The 12,887-nt window shown below is 43.6% G+C and overlaps 1 protein-coding gene across 1 annotated transcript in view; it reads left to right on the forward strand.

The window, feature by feature from the left end:
• Nucleotides 1-12,887, forward strand: part of LOC124116208 (DNA mismatch repair protein Mlh1-like) — a 229,840-nt gene that overhangs the window by 168,594 nt on the left and 48,359 nt on the right. The window contains exons 10-11 of the mRNA XM_046477466.2: nucleotides 466-559; nucleotides 4,399-4,552. Of these exons, the coding sequence (XP_046333422.2) occupies nucleotides 466-559; nucleotides 4,399-4,552 (248 nt within the window). The remainder of the gene's footprint in view (nucleotides 1-465; nucleotides 560-4,398; nucleotides 4,553-12,887) is intronic.

A 12,887-nucleotide genomic window follows, 5' to 3' on the forward strand; every position in this document is an offset into this window, starting at 1 on the left:
AAAAGAAACATACCCCCCAATGTAGTACTTTCATATGTCACAGTTTAGTTTTTTCGTATGGCATTGTTTAACATAGATTGATCAGTGATCAGTAAATATGAAAAATAACCAATGCAGGGAAAAAAAGGACTTTCACTTATCAGTCAAATATGGCATTTTTGCTATACCAATTGTCCTTTTACCTCTATGGTCCATTTCAAGGTGTCAAAAGCGGCAGTCTGATTATGGTTGCAGTAAATAATGGTCACCATGCAATCTGCTAAAATCATACACGATTTCAGTTAATGAAAACAAAATTGAATAAAAATTGAATAAAATTAATAAAATGTTTTAACAATGAACCTATATATCTATAATAAGCACCATTGTGCAATTTAATGGACACGCTGTGAGAATGTCTTTCCTAACACTCTTTTCAGTAATGTATTTTAACAATGTTTAAGTTTTCTTTACTATTTGTTCCAGATCGCCTTGTTGATTCCACTTGTCTACGAAAGGCTTTGGATACAGTGTACCAGGCCTACCTCCCCAAGAATACTCACCCTTTTGTGTATATGAGGTAAGTTGTCAGGGGCCCTAAACAATTTACCACTGTGTTAACACAGGGGATAGCAGGGTGTCTCCCTTTTCACTATCACTCACTGACCATCCAGTGACATACCAAATGCCATACTTGGGGATGTATTTCTATGTAAAAACACAAGCCAGAGAAGTTTAGTTTGTGGTACGTCATAATTGTCTGGTAATCCTTGCCTAGTACTGGCTAGCAACCAGTTATCACCATTTTTTTCATGTTATTTCTGAAATGTTCCATGTATTAATTTGACAGTACCAATAACTTTGATTTTTGTGAAGCTATGAGCAACTATGTTTATTTCTGTCTGTAGAAAAGGTTTGTGTAGATTTCTGTTATAGCGCGACAAAAGGGAAGCAAAACATTAGAAATAGAACTTTACCAGTTATCACCATCGTTTAAACAGTACATGCCACGCGATCATGCGCACCACTTCTGTTATACACATTACATTTTTTATATCTCTGGTATCGCCATCAATTAATTTATTCATTAACTTAGTAAGAAATGTTTTTATCAATTTGTCATCTGCCAAGTGACATTAATCGATATTCCCAAAATTAGATCTACACATGCTTATCCTTAACACTGTGAATTTTGCAATTTGTTCAGGTTGTGCATTTTTAGACAAATAGTTAAATTAGGGTTAAGAATTGTAGTTTTGTACCACAAATACAGCATTTAAATTGTCACTGTAATATTGCTGTGTGCATTGTAAACATCCCCTTAATCCAACTCCTGAGATCAGCTTATTCCCCTTATCCAACTCTGGAGATCAGCTTATTCCCCTTATCCAACTCTGGAGATCAGCTTATTCCCCTTACCAACTCCAGAGATCAGCTTATTCCCCTTATCCAACTCCGGAGATCAGTGTATTCCCCTTTTCCAACTCTGGAGATCAGCTTATTCCCCTTATCCAACTCCGGGGATCAGCTTATTCCCCTTATCCAACTCCAGAGATCAGCTTATTCCCCTTATCCAACTCCAGAGATCAGCTTATTCTCCTTATCCAACTCTGGAGATCAGCTTATTCCCCTTATCCAACTCCGGAGATCAGTGTATTCCCCTTTTCCAACTCTGGAGATCAGCTTATTCCCCTTATCCAACTCCGGAGATCAGCTTATTCCCCTTATCCAACTCTGGAGATCAGCTTATTCCCCTTATCCAACTCTGGAGATCAGCGTATTCCCCTTATCAAACTCTGGAGATCAGCTTATTCCCCTTATCCAACTCTGGAGATCAGCTTATTTCCCTTACCAACTCCAGAGATCAGCTTATTCCCCTTATCCAACTCCAGAGATCAGCTTATTCCCCTTATCTAACTCCGGAGATCAGTGTATTCCCCTTTTCCAACTCTTGAGATCAGCTTATTCCCCTAACTCCAGAGATCAGCTTATTCCCCTTATCCAACTCCGGAGATCAGCTTATTCCCCTTATCCAACTCTGGAGATCAGCTTATTCCCCTTATCCAACTCTGGAGATCAGCTTATTCCCCTTATCCAACTCTGGACATCAGCTTATTCCCCTTCTCCAACTCTGGAGATCAGCTTATTCCCCTTATCCAACTCTGGAGATCAGCTTATTTCCTTTACCAACTCCAGAGATCAGCTTATTCCCCTTATCCAACTCCTGAGATCAGCTTATTCCCCTTATCTAACTCCGGAGATCAGTGTATTCCCCTTTTCCAACTCTGGAGATCAGCTTATTCCCCTTATCCAACTCCAGAGATCAGCTTATTCCCCTTATCCAACTCCAGAGATCAGCTTATTCCCCTTATCCAACTCCGGAGATCAGCTTATTCCCCTTATCCAACTCCAGAGATCAGCTTATTCCCCTTATCCAACTCCAGAGATCAGCTTATTCCCCTTATCCAACCCCGGAGATCAGTGTATACCCCTTATCCAACACCGGAGATCAGCTTATTCCCCTAATCCAACTTTGGAGATCAGCTTATTCCCCTTATCCAACTCTGGAGATCAGCTTATTCCCCTTATCCAACTCCAGAGACCAGCGTATTCCCCTTATCAAACTCTGGAGATCAGCTTATTTCCCTTACCAACTCCAGAGATCAGCTTATTCCCCTTATCCAACTCCAGAGATCAGCTTATTCCCCTTATCTAACTCTGGAGATCAGTGTATTCCCCTTTTCCAACTCTGGAGATCAGCTTATTCCCCTTATCCAACTCCAGAGATCAGCTTATTCCCCTTATCCGACTCCAGAGATCAGCTTATTCCCCTTATCCAACTCCGGAGATCAGCTTATTCCCCTTATCCAACTCCAGAGATCAGCTTATTCCCCTTATCCAACTCCAGAGATCAGCTTATTCCCCTTATCCAACACCGGAGATCAGTGTATTCCCCTTATCCAACTCTGGAGATCAGCTTATTCCCCTTATCCAACTCTGGAGATCAGCTTATTCCCCTTGTCCAACTCCAGAGATCAGCGTATTCCCCTTATCAAACTCTGGAGATCAGCTTATTTCCCTTACCAACTCCAGAGATCAGCTTATTCCCCTTATCCAACTCCAGAGATCAGCTTATTCCCCTTATCTAACTCTGGAGATCAGTGTATTCCCCTTTTCCAACTCTGGAGATCAGCTTATTCCCCTTATCCAACTCCAGAGATCAGCTTATTCCCCTTATCCAACTCCAGAGATCAGCTTATTCCCCTTATCCAACTCCGGAGATCAGCTTATTCCCCTTATCCAACTCCAGAGATCAGCTTATTCCCCTTATCCAACTCCAGAGATCAGCTTATTCCCCTTATCCAACTCCGGAGATCAGTGTATTCCCCTTATCCAACTCTGGAGATCAGCTTATTCCCCTTATCCAACTCCAGAGATCAGCTTATTCCCCTTATCCAACTCCATAGATCAGCTTATTCCCCTTATCCAACTCTGGAGATCAGCTTATTCCCCTTATCCAACTCCAGAGATCAGCTTATTCCCCTTATCCATCTCTGAAGATTAGCTTATTCCCCTTATCCAACTCTGGAGATCAGCTTATTCCCCTTATCCAACTCCGGAGATCAGCTTATTCCCCTTATCCAACTCCAGAGATCAGCGTATTCCCCTTATCCAACTCTGGAGATCAGCTTATTCCCCTTAATCCAACTCCGGAGATCAGCTTATTCCCCTTATCCAACTCTGGAGATCAGCTTATTCCCCTTATCCAACTCTGGAGATCAGCTTATTCCCCTTATCCAACTCCGGAGATCAGCTTATTCCCCTTATCCAACTCCGGAGATCAGCTTGTTCCCCTTATCTAACTCCTTAGATCAGCAAATTCCCCTTATCCAACTTCGGAAAACAGCTTGTACCCCTTATTGGGGGCACGGGTGGCCATGTCGTCTAAAGCGCCGCAATTCGCCATGCAGAGTTGCGTCCCTTGGACACGCCAGAAACCTATGATTTCGGGTTTCGAATCCCAGTTCGCCCTGATTATGGTTCTAGGTTTGTCAGCACCATACCAGTGCTCGTGGGTTTCACAGAAGTGGTAAACATCTAAGACCTGTATCACTTCAGGCTTTCCTCGTCCATTAAGCTGACACGCCTTGATATAACTGAAATACTATAAAAGCAGCGTTTAACCCAACTCACTCACTCACTCACTCACTCACTCACTCACTCACTCACTCACTCACTCACTCACTCACTCACTCACTCACTCACTCCAGCGATCAGCTTATTCCCGTTATCCAACTGCGGAGATTAGCTTATTCCCCTTATTCTTATTCGACATATATACAACGGTATAAGGATCTATACAGAAATGCCACCTTTACAGTAAAATGGATCTTATCATGATTAATGTTTATTGTTCAGCCTTGAGATATCTGCCCAGAATGTTGATGTGAATGTCCATCCAACAAAGCATGAAGTTCACTTCCTGCATGAGGACGCCATCATCGAGAGTATTCAGGCAACAGTGGAGTCCAAGCTTCTCGGCTCGAATGCTTCCAGGACATTCTTCACACAGGTGAGGGAGTTAGTGCCCCTTAGGAAATGTCATATCCAGGAAGGTGACCGAGTTGGTGTCCCGTAGGTAAAGTCACTTCGGTAAAGGTGAGTTATTGCCCTTTGGGGAATGTGTGTAACACCTTCTTTAACCTCCAGGTGTCATTGGTGCCTCCAGCGTGCAAGCAGCCTTTACAAGAATCTTGAAAACTTTCCTTTTACCCCCAAATGTTGCAACATTTATAATTCTTATGAAACTTCTACCTCTATTACATGCCTGCCATAAATCCTGTATTTTGGCTTCAATCACTAAAATTTTCAGATTTTCAACAGATGTCCTCTTCACTGTCAATTACACACAACTTGTTGTAGCCAAGTAGTCACGGGAGATCCTCATGTAAACTGCATGAAGTGCAGAGGAAAGACCGGCAGCATGGAGAAGAGATGTGTGCAATGCAGTGACATATCCGAGAAGATCTTCTCCAAGATGTCCGAGGCTGTGACTAAGGCCAAGAGGCGCGAGGCTGCCAAGAAGAAAGTGGACAACATCCTAACTGAGAAATCAGTTTCCACTCCAGCGCCTCCCTCTCCAGCCGACCCACCATCTCTTACACTCACCATGAGTCTTAGGCACCAACTGTTAAAGAACAGCAGGAGATGGTGAAGGACATGCTAGAGACTAAGCTGTCAGATATGGACAATAAGATCAGGAAGATAGCTCTGGCAAAGACTATCAGATATTCGTCCACGGCCATAGGCCTATCTACACAAGATCAACAAGCTGAGCCACACAGCCAGCCTATAGACCAGTCATCTAGCCAGCCAGCTGGCCAGACAGCAGCAAACCAGCCGGATATAAGCCAGCAGGCTTTATCCACCCATGGGACAATACCGTATGGGAGCCACACGGTGTCCATGGACAGGCCCTCCACAGCAACCAAGTCATCCTACCCGGGAAGATCCGGGGTAGAATAGGTCTTCAACAACCCATGCTTGCCATAAAAAGTGACTATGCTTGTCATAAGAGGCGACTAACAGGATCGGGTGGTCAGGCTCGCTGACTTGGTTGATGCATGGCCATGGGCCACGGCGTGGCTCCCGGTTGCCTACCCATGGACCAGTCACCAAGCCAGCTATCACAGTGAACAATTCTTTACAGGAGCCGCACGGTATCCATGGACAGGCCGTCCAAGGCAACCAAGCCAGCCAGTCATACCAGCCAGCCACCGTATGGCCCCATGGGCCTGCCTCCCACAGCATTCCAACCGACAGCTGTCCAGCCAGCCAACCGTGCAGGAACCATACAGCCACCGCACAGACTCCATGAGCCAGCCACCCACGGCTACCCAGCCTACCGACCACAGCTTACCGTTTGACCATCCAACGGGATCCAAGCCAGTCGCACGGACTCCATGGGACTACCCAGCCAGCTGTTCAGCTGAGAAAACAGCCCTGGCATGGCTACCATTACACACGGGTTACAAGCCTAACGAAGACATATCATACTGGAATCATGGTCACCAGAGGATGACGAGCCCTACGGGGCGGAAGCTGAGGGATACAATTATCCACCCAACACGGGAGATTCCCAAGGTTACTCAGAGCCGGAATCAGAGGGTTTGGAGGAGCTTGACAACTCACCCAAACGAGATTACACCAAAGACTACACTTTTGTGGAACTTATCGAAGAGCTTTACCACCTTATGCCTACACTTCGGCCACATGTGACAGAGGATTCACCACCCCAGATGCCGGAATACGGGGGATGTCATGCGCCTGCTCCATCTCGACATATTCATCATACGTTACCTTGGCCCAGCTACGCGTCATCACAGTCTCACAAGCCACCCTGGGACCATAAGTTATCTGCGTCCAAACAGCCTCCTAAGAAGAAGTTTGTCTCCTCCCGAAAGGATTCATTCCAACTGAGGCGGAGGTACGACAAACAACAATCTTCACAGGATTCTTTTCAAGAAACAGGGATGTAATCGCCTTGGAAGATCGGGAGGCAGAGGGGAAAGAAAATTCTGCCTTCCTTACCACCCCCTCTGACGTTATAGACCATTTTGACCTGGTTATGTCTATGGATTGCGATTTACGGCTACTGTCTTTTAACATAACACCGACTCCGGCTTCTGTCGTACACCGAAAATTCGAAGCAAATTATGCCTGAACAATGGATTCTAGACGTCGTGGCTGACAGATACAAGCTACACTTCAGGAAACACCCAAACCTGAACACTCACGCCGTGGGCCGAAGATTTCACCTGACCGGAGAGCCAACTTAGCAGCTGCAGAATTGTCCGTCAGGAAACTACTAAAGAAGCGAGCTATTCGGGAACTAATGTAAACTAACAACCCCAAAGGTTTTTACTCCCCAGTCTTTTTAGTCCCAAAGAAAAATACAACCGAGATGACGATGATTATAGATCTAAAGACCCTCAACAGGAGATATCTGCCAAAATTCCAGATGGAGTTCATACGGAAATTAAGGTCGACGTTGAAGAAAGGAGATTGGCTGATCAGCCTAGACCTGACAGATGTATATCTTCACATCCCGATACACCCAGCATCTCGGAAGTATCTATGCTTCGCAATCAATGGGCAACACTACGAATTCCAAGTCCTACCATTCGAGAAAGCAATAGCCGGTTGGCTATTCACCAGGATTACAGCACCAGTCATCAAGTTCACTCATCATCTCCAGCTAGTTTGAATCCATGGCTATCTTGACGATTTCCTAGGGGCAGACCAAGGAAAATATCAGCTACATCAAAACATGATATTCTTGGTCCTAGGCTTCCGAGTCAACCCAGCCAAGTCAGAGATCACTCCGTTTCAAGACATTAGATATATCGGAGCAAGATTCCAGCTATACAGGGGATATCTATGTCCACCAGAGGATCGATTCGACAAGACTATAAAGATGATTCAATCACTTTCATGTCAACCCAGCAGAGTGGATGTCTCTGCTAGGTAACTTAACATCTCTACAGGATATGACCTTCAGAGGAAGGCTGATGCTACGCCCTTTACAGACATGGATCAACTCTATACGATCTCACAGCCTAGAGTTCCAGACTCAGTTACCTCCCAGATTACTACAAGACCTCCATTGTTGGAATCACAGAGAACATGTCCAACGCCCGAACACCATCTATTCACAGACACGTCAGATTCATATCTTTTGGATCATATGGATGACCTCATAGTACAGAGACTGTGGAACACAGGAGAAGAACCTTCATATCAACTGCAGGGAAATATAGGCCATATATTACGCCATCCTAGAATGGAGAACACAGCTTCATCTATCATCGGTTCTCATAGCCACAGACAACACCACAGTAGTGGCATATATTCAGAAGCAGGCAGGGACCAGATCCAGCTCCCTGATGATGGAGACTACACGATTGTTTGCCTTGGCGGACTCCTTCAATTGCCAGATGGAAGCGATACATATACCCGGGAAACAGAACATACTGGCCGACAGTCTTTCACGTCAGAGGGGAGAATAGTGCCAACAGCATGGACATTACATCCACAGATCTTCAACTGGATAACCAAGATATGGGACATACCACATACAGATCTTTTCGCAACCTGTCAGAACAACCAACTTCTGGTTTATGTCAGCCTAGTTCCCGACCCACAAGAGCCTACAAGATCGATGCTCTTTTGATGGATTGGACGAATCTATTCAGCTACACATTCCCACATTCCTAGACAAAGTCATCCACAAGGTGGAGGAGACGAATTGCGTAATATAGCTCCAATATGGCCCAGCAGGGCATGGTTCCCGAGACTACTAAAGCTACTAATGGAGGAACTTATACAATTACCACTTCGTCGAGATCTGCTACGACAACCAAAGTCCAGCATATTTCGCGAAAATCTAACCACCTGGAAGTTATCTCACAGACATCCGGATACCCTGAGCTTGCCTCAGAAGCTGTGGCAAGATTGTGGCGACCTTCATCCTTCCTTTCAACAGATGGGACAAGTTTGTCAAGTGGAGAAGACGACTAGGGATTTTACAAATGCTGTGTCAATCCCTATGGTAGCGGATTTTCTACTTCATCTACATCAAGACAATAAATTCAGACACGGGACGATAGAAGGTTACAGATCAGCCCTTTATTCTGTTCTTCAACATGACAGATTATCAATTGGAAACTATCCCATTCTAAACAGCCTAATGAGATTCTTTCTACTAGAAGATATTAAAACTCCTCGTATCTTCCCCATCTATCTGTAGTACTATTGGCACTGTTAACGGAACCTTACGAGCTAAGGCTACCCTACTTAAAAAAGCCAGGAAAACATGGTTTCTCCTAGCCATGTTAACAGCAGCAAGAGTTTCAGAATTACATGACTTAGACTATTCTAGCCTTACCCATGATCAACATTGGACCTCAATAACTTTGAGATTTCTCCCAGAATTTGTAGCCAAGAACCAATCTACCACAATGGGACCGTTGGGTCATAGAAACTATACAATTCCTGAATTAGGACCAACAGTGGATCACCCAGACAGACTCCCATCCATGCTCTCAAGTTCTTTCTCTCAGTTACAGACCCACAGAGATGCCATCGGAGGAGACTCTTCCTATCCTATCCAACTCAAATATCACCAAGGCAGGATGGATGAAATCCACAGTTGCACAAAGTTATACACAGGCTCAGAATTCCACGCCACGTCTCGAATACTGCTCAGTTCACGAAATAAGAGCCCTGCCATGAGTCTCGCTTCATGGACAACAGTCTCAGTAGAACAAGTAGTTTCTAGCTGTCAGTGGGCCTCACAAAACACATTTACCAGCTTTTACTTAGGTGATGTTCAGCCGGACTTATAGGTCATATATTTCCTTGGTCCAGTTGTCCGCCAATAGTTTCACCCCTTCTATAAAAAAAAAAGAGGGGCGGTGAGAATCCGACAACAGCAGCATCAGAGGGTGAGTAGACCCTTGATTATTCTGCTTATTAGGTGTAGCATGGAGTAGAAGCACCATAAAGGTCAACTATCACCATTAAACCGGACGTGATGTCATTACCGGAAGTGATAGAATAACCGGAAGTGACATCAGCACCAGAACAGCTAGTCCCTCTAACCAGGAAATGACGTCTTTGGGGTAGAAAAAGACCTACAGAGGCCAATCCCTCCAGGCTCTCTCTGCTATATTCTGGCAGATATGTAATAGAGGTGGAAGTTTCGTAAGAATTATCGAACAATAGTTTATCATTGTTAATAATTCTAAGAATACTACCTCTATTACATACAAATTACTCCCTCCCACCTCCTCACTTCATCTACCTCTAGTAGGAGATGAAGAAGTCATGGAGATTTCATGGAGATTTCATGGAGAAAAAAGTGAGGTTGAAGCCATTATGATGTCCTGGCTTGGGTAGTTACGAGATTACTTGACGACAACTAGTTGTGTGTAATTGACAGTGAAGAGGACGTCTGTTGAAAATCTGAAAACTTTAGTTAATGTGATTGAAGTCAAAATACAGGATTTATGGCAGATATGTAATAGAGGTAGTATTCTTAGAATCATTAAAAATGATAAATTATTGTTCGATATTTGTGTGTATGTCTTTGGGAAAGTTAACTGTCAGTCGGTTGTACAGTGGGGGGCTGTGACTGGTAGCAGCAACAGTACAGAGAGCTCTGTGAACAGGCTACACTGTAAGGGAGTTATCTCCCCTGAAGGAATGTCACATCCACACACCTTTGTCGCTATAGTAGGATACTTCCGTCGCATATTTCATACATGTGAATTGTGACCCACTACTGTATTGGTGAGACATTTGCCATCACTACTCATCATATCATAGCCAATGTTATGATGAGAAGGGGTAAAACAAGTTCAAAACAATGAGTTCATTCCACATACAGGAAGGATTGAGACTGTTTGATGAGTAAACTTCCCACATGTCTTTGGTTAATGAGTCCATTCCACATACAGGAAGGATTGAGACTGTTTGATGAGTAAACTTCCCACATGTCTTTGGTTAATGAGTTCATTCCACATACAGGAAGGATTGAGACTGTTTGATAAGTAAACTTCCCACATGTCTTTGGTTAATGAGTTCATTCCACATACAGGAAGGATTGAGACTGTTTGATGAGTAAACTTCCCACATGCCTTTGGTTAATGAGTTCATTCCACATACAGGAAGGATTGAGACTGTTTGATGAGTAAACTTCCCACATGTCTTTGGTTAATGAGTTCATTCCACATACAGGAAGGATTGAGACTGTTTGATGAGTAAACTTCCCACATGTCTTTGGTTAATGAGTTCATTCCACATACAGGAAGGATTGAGACTGTTTGATGAGTACCTTTTGCATTTCCATTGTAACAATTAAGTTGAACTTTAGAATGAAATATCATATTATGTTTGTCAATTTCCAAAAATGTGTTTACTATTTCTTCCCATCACTTGCACCTTTCATCATCCATCATCCATCATGGAATGGGTTGAGGTTTTTGTTGGAGTTTAACCATCAGCTGTCAAGTGTCAACAGTCCCAATGGTAAAGAAGACTCACTGAGCCACATGACATGGCCACAGCTAGTCTTCACCACCCACAGGTGGATTGGGATTGGTGTGTTAGTGATCAATGAAGTAGGGGAGTGTGCAAACACAAATATTTTGTCAGCTTTGAAAATGTTTTATATTCTCCTAGGGACCATTCCAACCATACTGTCATCATTTAGAATGATTATGAAACTGATGCTTTATCCCTTGCAGATGAAGGCAAACAGCACTGTACAGAGCAGTGTCAACACGCTGTACGTGCTGTGTCAGTCCACAATGGGCAGTATTGCATCTCTGCTTTGTTTTAAACATATTTCATTGACATTTAGGTGCAGTTGGGTGGCCTAGTGGTTAAAGCGTTCACTCGTCATGCCGAAGACCCGGGTTTGATTCCCGACATGGGTACAATGTGTGAAGCCCATTTCTGGTGTCCCCCGCCGTGATATTGTTGGAATATTGCTAAAGCTGGCGTAAAACCATACTCACTCACTCACTCACTCATTGACATTATAAGGTCAAACTTACCACACCCTTTCATTAAGTATTTATGCAGAGAGGGGACAAGTGGAAATATTGAAATAAGTAACATGCATACAAAGTGTGACACTAGCTTCCATGGAAAAAGTACCGGTAGTAATCAATATAGTCGTGAACTATTGCTGTGATGAATGATGTGTGCCAGGCGTCAAGTGAGATGTTGACAGTGGTTCAACAAATGTAACGTTATGTTAGAATGAGCATGAAATATCACCATAGAGAATTGTTTGGATTGAGAAATGACCTCCATCTGTTGAAATGTTGTTGTATGATGAAGTTCTAATGGCATTTTAATGAGAACATTCAAGAAAAAGTGATAGACGATTTCACATGGATGACACAGGCATGTTAAGCTTTCTGAAAAAATTTACTGCAGCATGGAAATAATTGTGCCAAACAAATTGGGTCAGGGGTAAAGTTATGTACTCTGTCCATCCATCACGTTCAGTTTCAGAACTTAACTTATAAACCATTCAATATTTATTTATGAAGCTTTCTATTCATACATCAGACAAGTGCTAAACTGGCGCCTTTGCTTCTCACAAATTAGGGGGCACGGGTGGCTCAGTCGTCTAAGGCGCCGCGATTCGCTGTGCAGAGTTGCGTCCCTTGGGCACGCCAGAAACCTATGATTGTTGGTTCGAATCCCGGTTCGCCCCAATTATGTTTCTAGGTTTGTCAGCACCATACCCGTGCAGACTTGCATGTGGTACAAGACACCTATTCACCCCCAGAATACCTACAGGGAAACTAGCATGGGATATAAGACACCTATTCACCCCCAGAATACCTACAGGGAAACTAGCATGGGGTATAAGACACCTATTAACCCCCAGAATACCTACAGGGAAACTAGCATGGGGTATCAGACACCTATTCACCCCCAGAATACCTACAGGGAAACTAGCATGGGGTATAAGACACCTATTCACCCCCAGAATACCTTCAGTGAAGCATGGGGTATAAGACACCTGTTCACCCCCAGAATACCTACATGTGGATGATACTGCAAATTATACTATATGACAGATAGGCAATTAAAAGGATAAAAGCATATTTAACAAGACTAAAATATCAGGTCCTTATGATAAATACAAATACTAAAGAAGTTAAAATGCACAATATTTTCATTCTGCTACATTTCAGACAGCTGTGGCTGCCAATCATGTCAGGACAATCCTATTGTTTGAGCAACATGCTCCTATAAGCAAGTTACCATGTTGTGAGAATGTCTGTTGTGTTGCATCTTGTTGTTTGCCTTGCCTCTCCCTCTTA

This window comes from Haliotis rufescens, unplaced genomic scaffold, assembly GCF_023055435.1.
Source record: "Haliotis rufescens isolate VD_foot unplaced genomic scaffold, xgHalRufe1.0.p SCAF_10, whole genome shotgun sequence".
Classification (NCBI taxonomy): domain Eukaryota; kingdom Metazoa; phylum Mollusca; class Gastropoda; order Lepetellida; family Haliotidae; genus Haliotis; species Haliotis rufescens.